The 20,311-nt window shown below is 36.9% G+C and overlaps 1 protein-coding gene across 5 annotated transcripts in view; it reads left to right on the forward strand.

Moving 5' to 3' along the window:
• Window positions 1-20,311, forward strand: part of CC2D2A (coiled-coil and C2 domain containing 2A) — a 152,058-nt gene that overhangs the window by 28,838 nt on the left and 102,909 nt on the right. For all 5 annotated transcript variants that reach the window (XM_072620297.1, XM_072620295.1, XM_072620298.1 and 2 more), the window contains 4 exons: window positions 9,572-9,660; window positions 9,995-10,093; window positions 13,845-13,946; window positions 14,613-14,789. In XM_072620297.1, coding sequence (XP_072476398.1) covers window positions 9,572-9,660; window positions 9,995-10,093; window positions 13,845-13,946; window positions 14,613-14,789 — 467 coding nt within the window. The remainder of the gene's footprint in view (window positions 1-9,571; window positions 9,661-9,994; window positions 10,094-13,844; window positions 13,947-14,612; window positions 14,790-20,311) is intronic.

Genomic DNA, 20,311 nt, shown 5'->3' on the forward strand with positions numbered 1-20,311 from the left:
TTATCTTGGGCAAGGCACTTAAATTCCTTGGGCCTCAGTTTCCTCATCTGTAAAATACAGGGATGGGCCTAAATGGCCTGTCATGTACATTTATGACCCTATGATCTCTTGATAACCTTATATATACCTCCCTGGACTATTCACCTGGTTTCAGATTCCAGACCCTACCAGGGTCTGCTTCTAGGCCTATCTCTTACCCTACACTTTCAATCTTTTCTCAAGCTCCTATAGTCTCACCATCTTGCACATGACCACTTATAGTCCTGGTGATAACAATTTGGAATTCTTAGGATGCTCTGTGGGACATGGTAATCAAACTGTAGCCAGTTAACGTCAGATTGAATGACCTGTCATGTGACCCATATCAGTCATGCAGAGCATTCCCTGTTAACTTATGCTGATGCATATCTTATCTATTTGTAAGTCATTTCAATATTGGATAATCAGAGCTATAGATGCTAACTTGTACAGTCAGCTGAAATGAAATGTTTTTAAATGCCTAATACCTTCACTTCCTGGAAGAAATAAGATCCTTAGTGTTGGTATATGTATTTCTAGTTCCAAGGAAATTAACCTTTGATGACAAATGGTGGTTAGCTTCTTCACCACCACCCACATGCTGCTTCAGTCTGGACATCACCCAAAAGTTTTATAGTCACCAAAGGGCTTTAAATGTGACCCTACTTTGACCCTTAATTTCCCAATCCTGTTAGCTGCTACAGCCTTTCTCTCTAAGGTTCTAAAAGAGCTACAGGATAGGACAAATAAACAGAAGCATGAGTGTGAGACATTAACAAGTAGGAAGGAACTTCATAATAGAAGCAATGTTCTGTATGGATCTTGTCTGTTTCTGTTCAGTCATTCAGCTGTGTCTGACTCTTCATGACCCCATGGACCCTAATACTATCCATGGAGTTTTCTTAGCAAAAATGTTAGAGCGATTTACCATTTCCTTCTCTGGAGGATTGAGGCAAATAGATATTAAGTGACTTGACTAGAGTCACATAGCTAATAAGTGTCTGAGGCGGGATTTGAACTCATGAAGATGGGTCTTCTCTGTGAGTCTTATCTGTACCTAGTTCAAATACAGAATGTCTTTCCCCATTAGAATGTGGAGTCCTTAATCTGGTGACTCTTTTTGCCTTTTAAAAAAAAAACAAAACCCTAGCCCTTGGCATACTGTAGGGCATAGTGTAAGCACTTAACAAATGCTTATTATTTGACCAATTGATTGACTGAATGAATAAATGATACCAGAGGTGTCAAGTCTTGTTTTACAAGCAGCAAAAATTAACAAACTCAGAAACTAAAACTTGATATCTATTATTTTAAGTCATGTTCCAAGTGAAACAAATATCCTAAAAAGTACATATTTACCCTTCAGCCCCTCTGTTCCCATCTTGTTCTGACTCTTCAGAGAGTAGCTAGCAAATGTTAAGTAGGTTCTCATAAACACAGATTTGTTCATTACTAACAGCTGTTCTCTATTTCTATGATTAAAAGGACTATTTTAGGGCCAACTTCTCAGTGCCGGTTAAAAAAGATGGTTTAGAATTTAGTAGAATTTGAGATTAATTAGAGGAAATGGCCAATTTATTTCAAGGGGAAGCTTTTAAAACTTTCAGGTCTTGGAAGGACAAGCATTGTAAACTTAAAAAGTGGCATAAGGGGGATTTGTATTTCACACATAATGTTTCTAACTCATACCAACAAAAAGAATAAATTAGGTCTAGGATACTGTACTTCTATACTTTGAAAGAGTATAAGTGGATTTTAGGAAACTATTCCAAAGGAGAATTAAGGTCAGCTTGAGGTAAGATTGTCAAAGTAAAGGTTATCTTTGGCCTGATCCACCTTTCAGCTATTCTTCCTTTATGGCCTCTTTTCCAAGGACGGATCTGACGGAACATGAGAAGCCAAGACCAGGAGTCCAGCTACTAAGGAGAGGCCTAGATGATAGTAGTGGAATTAAAAACAAATAAAAGATTAGATCGAGACCAGAGAAATCAACTCAAGCTGGACAAAGCAAGCCCAGTCCAAGGATTTGGGAAAAACAGCATAGGGGTCCTCTAGGTTCCTAGGTTAGAATCTGTTTATACTTTGATGTGGGGGGCTCAGTTAGAGCAAAATGAGTTAAAAGCCTGTGTATGAATTCTGTTTCTGATATTGGCAGGGGTTATACTAAGTGATAGACATGCAAAATTATATTGGACCCACTCTCTAATCCTGGTGTCTCAGTGTTGCTCTATTTTCAATTATGGCATTTTTTCTACCTTTCTTCTCTCTATTTCATTACTGAAGTTTACTTATTCTGTATTTCTTTCTGGCTCCTGGCAGTATTTCCTCCTTCACTTGATAGTTCTGGAATTTGGCAATGATATTCCTTGGTGTTTTTAGTTTGGGATCCCTTTCAGGAGGTGAACAGTGGATTCTTTCGGTGATTATTTTGCCTTTTGGGTAGTTTTCCTTGATGATTTCTTGGAAGATATTGTCCAGGCTCTTTTTTTTCATCATGGCTTTCTGGTAAACCAATAATCCTTAGATTTTCTCTCCTGGATCTATTTTCCAGGTCAGTTGTTTTTTCAATTAGATATTTTACATTTTCTTCTATCTTTTCATTATTTAGATTCTGTTTGACTGATTCTGGATGTCACATAATCATTAGCTTCTATTTGCCTGAGTCTAATTTTTATCGAATTGTTTTCTTTAGTTAACTTTTGCATCTCCTTTTTCATCTGTCCAAATGTTCCTTTTAAGGAGTTATTTTCTCCAGTTAGGTTTTGTGCTTCCTTTTCCATTTGTCAAATTTTCCTTTTAAATTCTTCTGTGATTTCTTTTTTCATATTTTTAAAATCATTGATCAGTTTGTCCTCTATTTCTCTAACTTGGCTTTTTAAATTCTTCCTGAGCTCTTTCAAGAATGCTCTTTATGCTTCAGACCAGTTCATATAGTCTCAATGCTGACCTCTTTGGTATTCGTTTTGGTCCTTGTCACCATAGAAAGATTCTACAGTCTTTTCTTCTTTGCTTGTTACTCATGATAATCACCCCTTTCCTGGTTTTTAAAGTAAATCTCTGCATCTGGGGCACTGGGAGCTCTGTCCCACAGTTCTTGTGCCTAAAACTTGAGGCTTTGTGTGTTGTGGCCTCTAGTTCTTTCAGCTAGAAGCTAAAATGTTGCAGCTTACTGGTGGTGAGTTGACTGGTGTTGGAAAGCAGAGGCCAGGTGAAGTGGTTTTGGGTTTCCCCAGAGTTACCCTGGAGCTAGCTGCATTCAGTATAGGGGAGGGGTGGTCTGGCCACAGGAGGTCTCCTCTGCTGAGCTAGAGCATAGGCAAGCTCAGTGGTTGGTAATCTAGTCTATGCTAGTGTCTTCCCGATTCCCCTGGGGTGCTGAGGCACACCTGGAGTCCTGGTGTTGGCAATTGCTAGCTTCACCCCCTGGGGCTCAGGGTCTTCTCCCGGTTTACTGATGTGGGGCTGTCTGGGACAGCTCTGGAACTGCACTGGTCCCCTTCAGCCACAGCAAGGGGGACCTTCCTTAGCGATCTCCTGGCCTCATGGGCTAAGAGACTGTTTACCCTTCTGCTGCTCCCACTGTTCCAGGATTTTTCCTGGGGAGATATTCTCTGGGCTCTTCAAGGTGAACAAGGGGAGGGAGATAGCAATTACTGATCACTCGGCCATCTTGGCTCCCAGAAGCACCTGTTCTGTATTTCAGGACCAATTCTCCAGAATACTAAACTGTCAACTAGACTGATAATTAATCTGTGCTAATGGGAGAGGGGAATTGAGGTACATTTTAACAGTGACCTTCTGGAGATAATATGTCTGCCTCCTTTATCTAATCCAATAATTATTTTAATGCCCTGGTAACAAGGAAACTTTCCACAATCCTGAAGTCATATTGTTTAGGCTGTTCTCTCAGATGAAGCAGCTAGAGATAGAGCATTGGGCTTGGGCTCACCTTCATGAGTTCAAATCTGATCCCAGACACTCGCTGTATGACCCTAGGCAAGTCACTTAACTTTTTGCTGCAGTTCTCCATGTGTAAAATGAGCTGGAGAAGGAAATGACCAACCACTCCAGTGCCAAGAAAAACCCCAGATGGGGCCACAAAGAGTCAAACACTGAAATGACTGAAGACCAACAAAATTCTCTCAGCTCTCATTGGACATGTCATTTTCATCAGTGTATGTCTGCAATGGAAACTCTCTACAAATGAAGATTAGCCACTTGTCTGCAACTTAGAGTCATAGAGAGTTGACTGGAGTCACAAAAAGATGAAGTGATTTTCCCATAGTCACATAGCTAATATACATCACAGGCACTCTTTGAAGTCTTCCTAACCTCAAAGTCAGTCATCTTTCCACTATGCTATGATACTGCCTCTCATTAAACATTTGCAGCCACAATGCATATCCCAATATGTCCTTTTTAAAAGCATATAGCCAGGAATAATAATAAAGTCATTGCCCTTAAGGCAGCATCTTTGTTCCATAGCTAGATGCCATAGTGGTTAGTGTGTTCAACTTGAGTCAAAAAGATCTGAATTCAAATTTTTCTCACCCACTTAATAACCATATAACCCTGGGCACATCATTTAAACAGATGCATGATTGAGGAGAGATAATAGTGTTAATTATACATATATAAAAATAATATCCATTGAAGTACTTTATTGTTACCCTTCCAACTATTAGTCTCCTCACTCCTAAACTACCTTGTATTTAACTATTTGTATATTTTTGTATTTGTTAACTTTATATTCATGCTAAGTCTATTTATATACGAAATTTATGTAAGATCCTTTTGAGTAAGGATTGTTTCATTCCTTATACTTGTATACATAGCAATTCACATACCTCCTTTATTTAAACACATTGATTAATAGGTAGGATTGCTAAGGAAGAGAACTTCATAGCCTTGATTTTATAATCTCTTGCTTAACCTGATAAGTCATACCACTTTTCTCAAGGAAATCTACATTAGATTTATGTTTGAAGGATATTATGCATAATTTTGCTTTTAATTGAATCTTCTAAAAGTCTGTCTCCACCTATAAGTTATGCATGTGTCTGAATGGTAATATATTAATGCAAAAAAATTAAGTGTTACTTTCACTACACATGCATTTATATTAGTGAAACAATGTGTTCATTTCATGTCTTTTTGGCCCTGTCAGCTGTATTTGTCAAATATGATACTTTATATAAAAGTGAAATCATTCCCTTACTCAAGTCTTGGCAAATAGATTTGCTTCCCAAGGGCAGGAAAAATAGAGTAGTGTTTGGATCACACATCTGACTAGTAATGTGGTGTAATTGACAATAATTTTTTTAAATTATATTAGATATTACAGTGTTTGCAGCTGTTAAAGAAACACTGTTTGGTTAAGTGCTACCAAAGCAAAGGTCATATTACTTTGTGACTAATAATTATTTAATCAAACGATCCAGAGAGATTCTCAAAGTCAGAAAGACCTGTGTTCAACTCCTGCCTCTGATACATACTGGCTGGGTAACTCTGGGCAAGTGACTTAACCTCTCAGTGTCCCAGGTAACTTTCTATGAGACTATAAGTTATAAAGAAGGGGTCAACCTCCACTGGAGAAAGTTCCTTCACTGGGAGTTTCATGAATGCAGGTAGGTGGCATAGTGGATTGTCACTTAACCTCTATTCACCTCAGTTTCCTCATCTGTAAAATGGTTATAAAAATAGCACCTACCTCATAAGGTTGTTGTGAGGATCAAATGACATAACACTTAGGATGTCTTAGGATGTGTCTGGCATCTAGTAAACTCTATATAAATGCTATTATTACTAAATTAATCCATCCAAAAGCAAAAGGGTAGTGTACAGATGAGCAGATTATTACATTTTATGTTTGGGGGTTTTATGGATAATGGTATATTTTAGAAAATAGGTACCCATCAAATTTCATAGATGCAGACCATTGCCTCTTAACACCCTCATATTACAAGAGAGGAAACTATATATTATAGAGAGCTTATGTGACTTATACAAGATGACTATGTAGAGTCAAGACTATTTGATTCTTGTTATATGTTCTTTTGGCTCTCCTACTTATTTTTATTTGGAATTCAGCTTCCCAATACATGGGAATTCACCAGGGAGGACCTGCTTCCTTTATGAATCAAACTTGAAAAGTGTGTTTTGGAGACTTCTGCATCATGTAACCAACAAGATGGAAGACTACACATTTTCTCTGATCCTTACTATCTTTCAGACCTCTCCAAAAGAGAAATTAAGCACCAAAGAGAGAGAAGATAGTCAGTTGACTCCATGGTCTAATATATCTAGAATTCCCCCCAAAAAATAAAGGTTAAAAAATCATGAATATATGCTTTCTGATCCTGAGCTCACTCAGGATTCCTCCCTTACCTCTAACACTACCAGAATTGAGGCTGTACTAGCACACTCAAACATACAACACAAGGCTTACCAAAAAAATACACTCTGAAACCCTGGTCCACTCTCCTTCTTTCTAGTGCCATGGAGATTCCTGTTTTAGGTTGTAGAAGTTTGCTTGAGCCACATCAGCCAGCTTGGCCGTAATTCTTCAGGCCCAAAAGCCTGCCAAGGGCTGCAACCCTGTAGCACAGTGCAGCAAAGCTCTAATCTGCTGGTGCTAGGGAAAGCAGGGCTGCAAAGTTATGAACAGCCAATGCGATGCCAGAGAACTGAGAAACAAAGGGAGTAGGATAGATTACCAAGACAGAACACTCATGTGTATGTGTGTGGGGGGAGGGGTGGGGGAAGAAATACTCAACAAAGCCTAAGAGAAAGAATATAAATCAGTCAGGGTCAGCTGGGGCAGAGACTTAGACTAATGAGCTGTGAGTTGCCCAGTATAGGAGAAGGCTTTGGAATGCAGCCTCCAGGAAAATCACGGGGGGATAGAGTCAGAAAGCAAGTGATAGGGGAAATAAGGGGAAAAGAAGACGGAAACTGCAAAGATTTCAGCAAAAAAAACCCTCAGACTTAGACATAAATGGATAAAGCTACACATACAAAAAAAAGACAATAATAACAGAAGAAAATATTGCCTCCAGATCCAGTAAATGAGTTCAGGCATCTATGATTAAATGCTACAAAACAAAGGGAAATGATCCAACACTTGATGAGACAAAATTTTGAGATATGACAACATGGAACTACTACACACTGTTTCTGATTGGTTCAAAAGAGAAATGAGGATTATGAAAGTAGAATTTATGTCCTGCACAGCAAAAATAATGGACAGAATAGAAATACTGGAATCTGTGATGGCAAGCCTCACCAAAGAACAATAGTTTGGGAATATAAATGTACAGAAGTAAAGGCCACTCTAAAAGGAGAGAAGCAAAAAACAGTGATACTAAAAAAAACACACACTCACTGTGCAAATAAAACATACTGATCTCAAAGACAAGATAAGTAGAAACAACCTAAAGACCATAGGTCTCAGAAGAACATGATAAGGTAAAAAAAAAAAATCATAATAAAGGGAATAATAGAAGAGAACTTCCCAGAACTTCTATGCATAGACATTTAAATTCCAATTGAAAGAATTCATATGTCACTCCAGGAAAAAAAAAAAAACAAGGCTGCAAACTCCAAACACATAGTGTATCCCCATCGCTTAAAGCAATGCTTGGCACATAGTAAGAGCTTAAATATTTATTAACTGAATAAATGATTGCAAGACTAAATGACTTGCTAAGGGTCACCCAGCCACTATATGTTAGACACAGTTGAAACTGGTTCTTCTTGACTCTGAGACCAGCTTTCTATCCAGCAGGCCATGCTATCTCTTCCATTTACATGAAGGTTTAAATTACATAGAATCACAGAATATCAGAGTTGGAAGAGAAGTCATTTAGTTTAACATATACCTGAATAGGCATCTTCTCTACTACATTCCTGAAGTGTGGTCCTCCAATCTACATTTGAAGACCTCAGGTAGAAAAGAAACCACCACTATGAGCATGAAGGCAAATCATTCCACTTTTGGACAGCTCTAATTGTTATGAAAATGATGCTTACATTTAGATTTACCTCTTTTCAACTTGCACATATTGCTTCAAATTCTACCCTTGGAGCCAAGAAGAGTACATCAGATGGCAGGATAGTGTCCTGAAAAGAGCATTGGGTTTCTAATCAGAGGGTCTGGGTTCAAATAGTTTTCTGCAGCTTACTACTGGTGCAACCTTGAACAAAATCATTTTTACTTTTCTAGGTCTCAGGTTTTTTTTCTAAAATAAAGGGGTTGGACCACATAAGGAAGGTATAACATAGTGGAAAGGATGCTAGAATTGGGAGTCAGAAAGTCTGTATTAAATTTCTGGCTCTGTCATTTAGGCAACTCAGCTACAAACTTCCTCCCAGGAACCATGATTCTTCCTGCCCCCTGCCATGTCTCCACTGTAGTCTTTTATACTATAATCAAATCCACTCTGTCAATGCTTCTGGAAAGGCTATGTCATTAGGCTGCCCTATTATTCTGTGACTTTCAGACCAAACCACCCTTCCTTGGCCACCAATCCAGTATATATGGTTTTTTCCCTCTATTATATTATCAGTTCCTTGAAGGCAGGAACTGTCTGGCTTTTGCATTTCTATCTCTAGCATTTAGTCCAGGGTCTGACATATAGTAAACACTTAATAAAAGTTCAGGAGTGTCTGGGCTGTTCAGGGAGAATGAGCACCTCTGATGTGAGAACTTGCTGAGCCCTTTTCAGGGCTGCTCATCCACCTTTAGTGTCCACCTCTCACCTAATTCTCACCTATGGCTCCAAGAAGCTGTAGCATACTCATCACCCTGATAAAAACCTTCTTGGCAGGAGGGTTAAACTAGGTTGAGGTAACTGACAGGCCTCAAATACATTAATGAGCTAGGAGGATGTCTACCCCAAGCATGTGAAGACTTTCCCTGGTGGAATGCGCAGATAAGAACAATTTGTTCCAGAAGCAGTGAAGGTGGCTGAAGCAAGTTCCGTGGGATGCTTAGAGCTTGGTCAGACATCAAAGAGGCCACCAAGGTCATCCACTGCATCCTGGGCCATGGCCAGTCATCTTGACTTTTGTTTTGCCACTAGACTTCTCTGGAAGAGAGAGTGAGGCTGATGACTTTGTGCAACTTTGCCTCACTTAAATCAATTCATGTGCAAATTAAAACATTGTCTGATGTCATTGGTTCTCCTCAGAAGCAAACAACAATAAAAGCTCAATCGTTCCTTAGAAAATCAGTCAAAGACTTTACAAATTTTTAAGTACTCATACAAATGTTAGTTATTATTATATTGATGATTTGCAAAATGGAAACAATGATAATTTTTCTGTCTTCACTGGGTTACAAGAAATTACTTTTCAAATTGAAAAGCAAAATATGTGTCAATTATTAGTGCTTGAAAGAGAATTTTGAGTTTTTACCTACTAATTTAAGATCACTATATTTTTGGATCCCCAAAACAGTGACTGGCACATCGTGGGCATTTATTAAATACTTGTTGATGTGACTATCACAAAATTCAAGTTCTAAAGGTTATTCTCACATTTTTTGTTATAGATTTACCTCCTATTCCTTCCACTTCAAGAACAGGCTTCGCAGAATTTTCCATGAGGGAAAGAATGAGAGAAAAATTAAAGGCTGCAAGGGTGAGGATACATTAATAATTTGCTCAATGCTGATTGCAATTCCATAGCTCCTCTCTAGCTCATTTGCTTAATGCTGCATTCATTTGAATATATTGGATTTATCTTTTGTGTTGCAAATGTTAATGTGGTATTTTAGGTTGGCATGGATGATTATTACCCACAAGAAAAATTTTATCTAATTTTCTAAACAATTAATTTGATTCTCATTTACCTCTTAAGAGTGAAAACCCTGACTATTTTTTACTGATTAATATCAACTGAAACCTGAGTGACAGACTCACTTTCTGTATTACTAACATGATACAGATAATAATTTCCTTTTTTATTTTTTTAGTCCAAAGCAGAAAGCGCCTTGCTGCAGGAAATCCCTAGCCCAAAACCCAGGCGTTTTGTAAGTCTCAGAGAAGAAGAAGTGACTGAATTTGATGAAGAGGTGAGAAATATAGCGGGCTTTAAAATTCTTTTGTCACCATTAATAGACAAAGTTATAACATCAGCATTTTAGTTCCATAATTAAGATATGAAGAGATATCTAATGTTTTTCTTAAATTCAATTTTGTAGTTCTCCTGTCAGATAAATCTAAATACAATCCAATAGAAAGACAGCAGGTTATGGTTTATTTTTTAAAAATACATGTTTTTAAAATTCTATTGAAATGTTATAGGATTTAGAATAGGAAGAGACTTTCAAATCATGTAGACCAAATCCTTTATTTTACAGATGCAGAAACTGATGCCCAGAGAAAGTTATCCATCAGTAAGCACTTATTAAGTGCCTACTATATGCTTGACATTGGGCTAGGGTCTTCAGACAAAAATGCAAATGTGAGACTGTGTGTTCCCTCAAAGAGCCTATGTTCTACTGGCCACATAAAAAATTTTTTTTTTACAGATAATTTATCATGGGATATATACAAAATAAATATAAGATGGTTTTGGACATAAACACTAACAACTTCCAGAATCAGAAAAAGTTTCTTGAAGAGAGGAGGGAGGTGGGACAGAGGCAGAGATGAGGAGGGAGAACATTTCTGTCATGGGCAATGGTGTATACAAAGGCATTGAACCAGCTGTCACATAATGGGAACAACCAATACGCCAGTTCAGCTGGAGCATAGAGAGCACGCAGCATGCACTAAGTCAAAGAGGAGGTAAGATAGGTATTATATCATTATATCACAGAAGTCATTAAAACATAATCTACAAAGGGCAATAATATAGGCCCCACTTTTGCTCTAATTCTATTTAAATCAATTCAAGAAATTTTCACTAGGTGCCTATAATCAAAAAGGACTTTGAAAGGTACAAGAAGAAACAAAAATGGGTAAGAGACAGTGCTAAGTAGGCTTCAAGCTACTCACAATCTAGTTGGGGAAAACAAGACTGAGATATTTGCTTCAAGATTTCTAAGGCCTATACTTTCATTGTTGTGGGTCCTCCTTCCAGAAACACAGGGAGTCACCAGAATAGGATATATATGTGAATATAAATTAGGTTATACCAAGTACACAAGAGGAAAATGGGTAGTGTGTCATGGTAGCAACTAAAAGGGAAAGGTTGCTGCATTAGTGAAAGCTTCAGAAAGAACATATATTTCAAGCTGGACTCTGAAAAATGAGTAAGATTTCTATTGACTGAGCTATTGGGCATTTCAGGGGTAGAGAATGGTGTAAATAAAGCTTCAAGAGAGGTCCTGGTTGCCTGGAGTATAGAGCACATAAGGGCGATTAATTAGAAATAAGGTTGGAAATGAAGGTTGGAGTCATTATAAAAGAAGTTAAATAGCAAGACAATGGGAGAGAGCATTAAAGATCTGGGAGCCGTGGACTGACATCAGCAGAGCAGTCCAGCATTAGGAAGGCTGAATACAGGAGCAGCAGTAGACAGCTGGAAATAAATCCACATTACAAGAATCCAGACCACTAGAAGATGAAAATCTAGAGTCACACTAACTCATTAAATTGTTCGTTAAGAAATGCTCTGCTTCCTAAAAGGGAGTGCCTTCAGATACCACAGATTCTGAGATATCAAAGTAAGAAGTACAATCATATGTAAAAACACAGCTTCAATATGAGTTGAAAGTGAAAAGTCTCTCTCAGACAAAATTAAAGCTAAAATAGATTTAAACAAAAGAGAAAAATAGAGAAACTGTACTATAGGTCAGCCATATTAACCAATATTGTTTTAGACTATTGAAAATAACTAGACAGCATAAGGTTGGAATATTGCTGTGATATAGGAAATGAGGAGTTGGTAGATTTAGAAAAATGTGGAAAGACTCAGACATATGAAGGAAGAGGTTATCCACCCCCAAAGAAACAGTACATTGTGGTCTTACACAGATGCATATGAATGTATATGTCTATATATGAGTATGATTATAGCTATCTAGGTATATGTATGTATATGTAAGTGTATGTATACATCTATATGTTTGTGTGTATCATTTGTCTGTCTATCTATATCCAGACTTAATGGTAGCCTTCTTGGGGGAGGTGGTGAGGAAGGGGAGAAAAGAACAGGGCAAAAAGTGCACTGCAGAGAACAAAAAAACTTACAAGGAAACAAAGAAAAGATGGAACGCAATGTGCAGTATTTATTATAGAGGCTTTCTTGAAATGGAAATTTATTGCTGTATATTTTGAATACTCTTTTAACATTCTGTTGTATACATAGCAATGCTTTTTTTTCTTTTCTTATTTTGAATTTTTTAATATTTAAGTTTATAACATGTTTCTTTTTCTTTTCTTATTGTATATTTGTTTAAAATAAATTAATTAAAAAAAAGGAAGTGAAATGTCTGGCTAATGGGTGACCCAATTAGGGGGCAGTGTAGCTAATAGCTATGAAGAAATCACTGCGTGGGTGAGAGAGAAACTGGGAGAGAGGAATATCACACAGGAGTTGGGGTAGTAAGCATATTTTTAATCAAACGGGATGTTATTCTGAAATGATGGAGAAAATATAAATGTAAGCAATTATTGTGCAATCAAATGATCTATGATTATAACTGAAGCATGATTATTGTATTGTGTCCAGTCAGATTAATATTTGGTGCATGATTGCTGATGTTAATACTGTATATCTAATCATAAGATTATGCTTATTATGTTAATTCTGTAGTGAGGGAGAGGAGTGCTTCCACTTGACCAGAAATACCAAGCACAAGCAATAAAACGTCACTTCTGCTGTTGTTCGTCTAGCCCTGAATAACTGGGGCCAGAACAGGAGAGGCAAGTCCCAGGAGTCATTTGGGTCTAAGAGAGAATGGCTTTAGATGATCTTTAAAAACCTATGTGTTTGTATCATTTTAATCATAAGACCTTGATACTATTTAGTGCTACCTTTACAGGACTGTTATGAGGATCAAATGAGATTACATATGTAAATCATTTTGCAAATCTTAATGGATAGAGGCTGAATGATGATTTCATCAGGATGGAAATCCAGTATGAGGAAACTCCCTCTGCCAATGCAAGTTGGCACTTTTTCTCCAACTTAAAGTCTTAATGAATTGCATAGAATATTGAAGTGTTTAGTGACTTGGTTAGGTTCACACAGCCAATAGGCATCAGAGGCAGGACTGGAATTCAGTTCTCTATGCTGCTCCTCTGCAGACTTTACAACTACAAATGGTAGCTAATATTATTACATTTGATTTAATAGACTATTTAGATAGATTCGTATTGTGAATAATAGTAGATAAACAGGTATTGAGTGATTTTCCTTAGGCATAGGTCTGAACATACAACCCCCTTAGGAAAAGGAATAAGTATTTATTAAGCAACTACTATCTTGTAGGCTCTGTACTAAACACTTTGCAAATATTATCTAATCTGACCCCCATAACAGACCTGGGAAGTAGATGCTATCTATGATTCCTATAAAGTTCAAATGAATTGCAGAGTATAGCCTCCACCCCCATAGCCACACTGCCTTATTAGCTTATTATCTTCATGAGCAGCAGTAGCAAAATGATTCGTCATTTCAGGGTCCAGACTTAAGGTGGTGAGACAATTGAAATTTTGCTTGCTGGTACTCTGATGAGAGATATAAAATTAGTAAAAATTTAACATAAAATATAAATATATATATAATATATATATAAAATTAGTAAAAAAGTAAAGGACTTTAGTAGACAAGTATTCACTTGAAGGGCTCACTTTTAATTTTTTTTAATGCAGCCTGGCAAAAATGTATTAAGGGAGCCACAAGAGGAAGATTCCCAGAGATCTACAAGAGTCAGGTTTCAAGATTCTGGGAGGAAGCCCAGGTTCAAACCACAGGTCAGAACTAGTTCTGTTTTCCTTTGATGATTTTTTTCCTTCCTTAGGAGAGGATAGAACAATGAAATTACTCAGTTTTCAAGTTCCACATACCGTTCATCCCTGTGCATTATTCTTGTCCTCATATAAGGCTCAGAACAAAAAAATATTATATGGAAGGGTAGACTGTACTGTATAGATACATTGGGTTCCTATTATCTTGCCTACATATACTATAAACCAAAAAGAACCCAAACAACTGGTGATGCAATTGACCTTTATAAAATTGAATGTGTAAGAAGCTATATCTTACTATTAATTAAATTGAACTATTCTAGCATTTACCTATGAAATAGCGGGTCTTGGCATTTTGAAAATCACTTCCAAAAATTATCAGGTCTCCTGGCTACAAATAAAATATTTGTTTGGTTTAGACCAAACTTTTTATGGTTCATGAAAAGTGAACTAATAAAAACTTGACCTATAAAAGAGCACCCCCTGTGGCAATAAATTCCATTCATTAAAGTTCAATGTCTATAGTCCACTAACTTTTTGAGATACCAATCCTGTGTGGTGACTGGACCGTTATTACTACTGCTCACATACAGATTGCTTTTAGTTAGTTGCTTGTACTGAGGTTATTTTCATTTAAATCATCTAAAAACACTGCTGTGCCTCCCTGTGTAGGTTCCTCCTGGATTCCCATCTGCAGAAGAAGCCTATAACTTCTTTACTTTCAATTTTGAGCCTGAACCAGAAAAAGATGAGATAAAAGACCAAAAAAGAGAGGAATCTAATCAAGAGGTGGAAGAAGAGGAGGAAGAGGAAGAAAAACCAGCTCATGAAGAACAAGTGGAAAATATGGTACAAAAATCAGAATAACGATGATATCCTAGGCAAAGTAGTGAATGACTCAGAACAAATATCTCCCAACTGCCAGGAGAATAACTCAGTTATTTCTTGATTATGGGTCATTTCTGTGGATGAAAGACAGCACATAAAAACATGATCCTGCATTCACTTGATATTAATAATAATAACTGACATTTATAGTGCTTTAAATTTATAAAGCAATGCACTTACATTAACTCCTCCAGCACTTAACACTGTGCCTGACACACAGTTGGTGTTTAATAGATGCTTGTTGACTGAGTGACTTAAGGATATACTTCAAATATCCTTGCTATCACTTTACAATTTTCATCAGTAAATATACTGAGAAAATCTGATCTTTTTAAAAAATTTATTTAGGAATACATTCTTGGAGGCTTTTTTGCAATAACCCTGAATTAAAATTCAGTTCAGTGATTAGCATTTGTCTAGCAAGGACGTATTTCAGTTTTAAGAGCCAAGAAAATAGCTTTTGTAGTTTTGCTTACGGTCCAATAGATTTATATCCTCAAATATGATAATAAGCAAAGCACCTCAGCCCTCTAATTATAATCAGTCTGTGTAAATCATAAAAAGACAACACTTTTTGGATAGTAGAGAAGAACTGGTAGCAGGTAACTGGGGTCAGGACCTGCCTGTGTCTTCTTCTAGCAGTCTCACCATAGACAAATCAATAATTTCTCAGAACCCGAAGTAGAGCCAAGCAACAGAGAAGTTGCTGATCCGCTTTGGAGGAGGGAGTTTCAGTAGTACGGGGGCTTTCCATACCAATAAAGTCACAGACTGAGGCAAACATGCATATATATATGCATTATTCTTAGAATGATACTGTACCAATGACATAGTGACCCTCAGATTATAACAACTTTCATTGACATAATTCTTTAAGGGTTACAATATATTTTTCTAACAAAAACCCTGTGAAGGAGATAGGATACATATTATTATCTCCATTTTACAGATGAGGAAAACAATTTCCTGGAGGTTGAGTGATTAGCCCAGGATCACATACCTATTACACCAGAAAAAGCATTTGACCTCCTGGTTCTAAATCCACTGTTCTTTCTATTACAGCACACTGCCTCTAGGCAAAGTCTACACTTTTTTTTAAAAAAAAATTGCCTTCTACAAATTTAGAAGAATTTTTCCTCTAGAGCAGCAAAAGACCTTGTCATGAAAGAGAGTCTTGAGCCACAGCGGAATTTTTTGACAGAGATCTGCTCTCTTTTGTCTCATGTTCCTTTTACAAACACAATTCAATTCAACAGATACTTATTAACCAACTAGTAAAGTACAAGGTACTACAACAGGTCCAAAATTGAGAGTGAGATACCCCCTGCCTTCAAAGAGTTCCTATTGTACTATAAGATACAATATCCTGAGCATCTCAAAAGTTTTAAGCTACTAAAGTTTAAAACTTCACTGACTTTGTATGCTCTCAAGATATGCAACTCAAGAATATTTTCTCAGACCATACTCATTACTCAACTACCCAAATTCAAGAAAGATATAGACCCAATTTTAGAGTTTCTATACACTATCTTGGGTTCATTTTTTTTTTTTTTCAGTTATATCTATTTCAAGAACTGACAGCTTCTTCAGTAAGGATATTTCCTCTACTGATGTAGGTCAAAATTTTTCCATGTCTTTACAGATCTTAAGATACTATTGCCAAAAGTATATTGACCTACTAGGCAATTTTTTGGTGATGAATTTCTCTAAGTTTACCCAGTTATAATAGCAAGGAGTCCAGCATACACAGGAGGGCCTGCTGTAAAGGTTCTTAGATCTGTTTTTCTAAAAGGAAAGCAACTTTTGAGTGGTCATCACATACATACATCACAGATCAACAGACAGATCCAAATATCTGACCATAAGCAATACATACATAGTTACTAGAGAGAGAAGCACCAACATCTAGGTTTTCAAAGCTGGGGGTGCTCCTGGCTACCCAGAGTCTTGTCTGGCCAAACAAGCATTTCCAGTGAGTAAGCCCCAAAACAAAACCTCCTCTCAGAGTATATATACACTTTTCAGAGCCAGAGGGAGTCACAACCTTGAAAACCAGTGCCTCATTAGAAATTAACAAAAGGTGTGGGCCTTCCTACAAAACAAATCTCTCCTAATCAAGCTTCTCTTAATGGGGAAGCCCATTAATGGGTGGGGAAGATCTTTAACTCTCATTAACGTAATTAACATTACACCAGTCCAGTCCTCCCAGAGAATACATACAGTCCCTTACCATGCTTCTACAATGTGACCTGTCAGAGTTCAGTCGTTAGTGAATTTAGACTTCAAGAAACCAGGGTCAATGCTATGCTTTCATCGCTGTAGTGAAAAATTCAGGTCTACAACTATGGTAAGTCCAGAAGCCTTTGGATAAAATACACTATAATTCATTAAGCCTCATAATTGGATAGAATCATAACAGTCATCCAGCATAATCCTCTGGCCCAGTATGAAACCTCTTTCTAATATTTCTGACTTAAACTTAGCCACATACATGACCAAATCACTACCTGTCTTAAACATACTTTTAAGTAATTTGGGCAAAAAATAGTCGCAAGAACTTGAGAGTAAAGCACAGACTAAGCCTGAAAGTTTCATAGGAGGGCTCATGGCCACAGATAACACTGAAATTATAAAAGGAGCAACATGCTATATATTATCCCTCATTTTAAGGGGAAAAAATATAAATTACAACTTTGAAGTGGAGGGATTTTGAAACTAGAATGCATCATGTTAGATGGTAGCACCTATTGCCAAAAATGCACATGAACACATGGACGTATGTATGTAAATATGTATGTATGTATGCATGTATATATATCCCAACCCATTGGACGTTGAAACTCAGGCAAAAGTGGGCAGAATAAAATTTCACAGACATGTAACTAGAACAAAAGGGTATCTATGGCCTGTGGAGATGAATGTAGGGCCCTTGCTATTGCTATCTTGAGAAAAGATCCACAAAATCCTAAATATACCATGAAGGAACATTGTGAACAAGTAGACAGGGATTTCACTTTCCAAGAGGCAAATGCTGTAATGACCAGCCTTAAAGAAATATTTTTGACTTGGTGCAGAGAGAATTTATTCTGACAAAACATACTTCGCAGTTTTACAATACAGGAATGAAAAAATAGGGTTCATGTTATTGACATTGAGCTTACGATCAAATTGGCTCAGATTCATATAATCTATAAAGAAATGGATGCCTATGATAACAACAGTCAACTTTTTCCAATGCAAATGAATGAAAACTTTTTCCTATCCTCAGAATATTTACAATTTAAATGCCATATTTCAAATTTTAATTTCTCACTTTTCTTACAAAGCAAAGTGTGTCTTCCTCAACATCTGACAGTAGTTTCAGTTTCCTGTGCCTTGAACATTTTAAGATTAGTTACCTATCAGAAAATTGTATTTAAAATGACTGTTTTACCTGAAGATAATTAGTCAACTCTTTCCTTTCAAATTCAAAGAACAGTAATTCACAGGAGCTTTACTACAGTGCTATCTTTGGAGACTATACCACCCTGAGGAACTATCTAAATGTAATGAGGTCTCCTTGGAACTGCTGTAATTGAATTAAACCCCCCTTCATAGAGCCTGAGATTTAACACTGAATTCTCTTCTATAGCAAACAAATTATAATAAGGTTATAGGATGCTGATAACCAGTAGACATTGTAATATTAACTTTTTTCTTCTGATTTGTACCCATTAAGTTTTAACTCTATGGTTTAAGTATAAAAACTCAAAACTTTAATTTCTCTATTAGGTTATGCCAACACTACATTCAGCAAATAAAGTGGGACTAAGGAATGTTTTGTCAAAATGTATGGTTATCTCTCATGAACATAACTCAGAGTATTATGATGCACTCCTCCCTCTGGGTCCCAAGGATCCCTCATTTCCCTTAGTGTTCTATTGTGGAGTATCACCCATAAACATGGTCAATCCTGCATTCACCTTTTCATCATATTGGCCTAGACCATGTCTTAGGGCCACAAGATTCTTAAGTTTATTACCAGATACATACAGTTGCATTTCATTTACTTTATCCTAAAACTACCTCTTTCAAGCTTCAGATATTTTCCTTTCTGATTCTTGAATTCTAAGATTTGGTGAATGAGTCCCTCCTGGAACTATTCATGACTTTGTAGGTTTTGATTATGCATCTCTCACTCTTTTTTTCCCATATAAAACTTCTAACCTTTGTCTCTATCTCTCTGTCACTCTGTCTCTTTATCTCTCTCTGTCTCTATCACCGTCTCTGTATCTCTCTATTTCTCTCTCCCTCTCCACCCTCCTCTCTCTCTCTCTCTCTGTTTCTCTCTCTCTCTCTCTCTTTCTCTCTCTCTCTCTCTCTCTCTCTTTCTTTCTCTCTTTCTCCCTCTATCTATCTCTGTCTCTCTTTTTCTCTCTCAGGGTTGAAGCTTGGGTAGCAAAAGTCTCACTGAAAGAAAACAGAAGACCAGAATAATAAGAATATACTAGGTCAAAAATTAATAATCATTAATAAAGAAAACAGGCAGTGGTGTCATTTTTCCATTTTATTACTCCAGAATTCTTAAGAAGCTTTGAAAAATAGACAATCTCTTCTCAAAGGGCGCATGGCTCATTGAATCCCACATCTACTACATTTTCATTCTGTGGGGTTTTTTTTAATAAAGACATATCCATCATAAAGTAGACGATGACATCCACTGGCAATAGCATCATTAATACTTCATAACCAAACCTCAATTCAAAATTTTGAAAAACAGCTGCAAGGTTATTATGATGATAACCCATTTATAACAAGGATAATCTTGAGAACCTAACTGACCCACATCTTTCAACGTCTTCTTTTTAAGGGAACAATTAACAACTTTAAGCAAGGCATGTCTCTGATTTGTTTAGCTTCACTGACCTTTTTTTTTAAACCAACAGAAAGGGGTTAATAATTCTGGTGTTTCCATGAAGTTTGGATTTCATGGTGTTTTCAGGAAAACATTAGCCTACCTGTTGTAAAAAACACTAGCTAAAAATGTGCCACTTTTATATACTGTTATTGTAATAACATTTCAAAATAGTTTGGAGAGAATCTGCAGATCAGGTGGGAAAGATTAAGAGGTAGTATCAGTGCATCTTTCTAACTATGGCTCCCTTTAAATTAAGCAAGTTTCCCCCCACTTAGCTGCTATCTTAAAAAGTTGTATGTACCCCCTTTATCCAGGTTCTGGAGATCTTTCTGACTTAAAACTATTCCAGAAAGAGTAGTGAACAAAGGCTGAAATTATATAGGAACTTAAGCAAAAACACAAAACCTCAAGTTACAGAAATGGCATGGGGTCTCAACATAGACCAGGGGTTAGCAATAGATAGTAACATGCCCAAAGGACTACAAAAATGTGTATCCCCTTTGACCAGAAATATCACTTCTAGGGCTGTATCCCAGAAAGATCATAAAAATGGGGAAAGGACTCACATGTACAAAAATATTTATAG

The sequence above is a fragment of the Notamacropus eugenii genome, chromosome 6 (assembly GCF_028372415.1).
Source record: "Notamacropus eugenii isolate mMacEug1 chromosome 6, mMacEug1.pri_v2, whole genome shotgun sequence".
NCBI lineage: Eukaryota > Metazoa > Chordata > Mammalia > Diprotodontia > Macropodidae > Notamacropus > Notamacropus eugenii.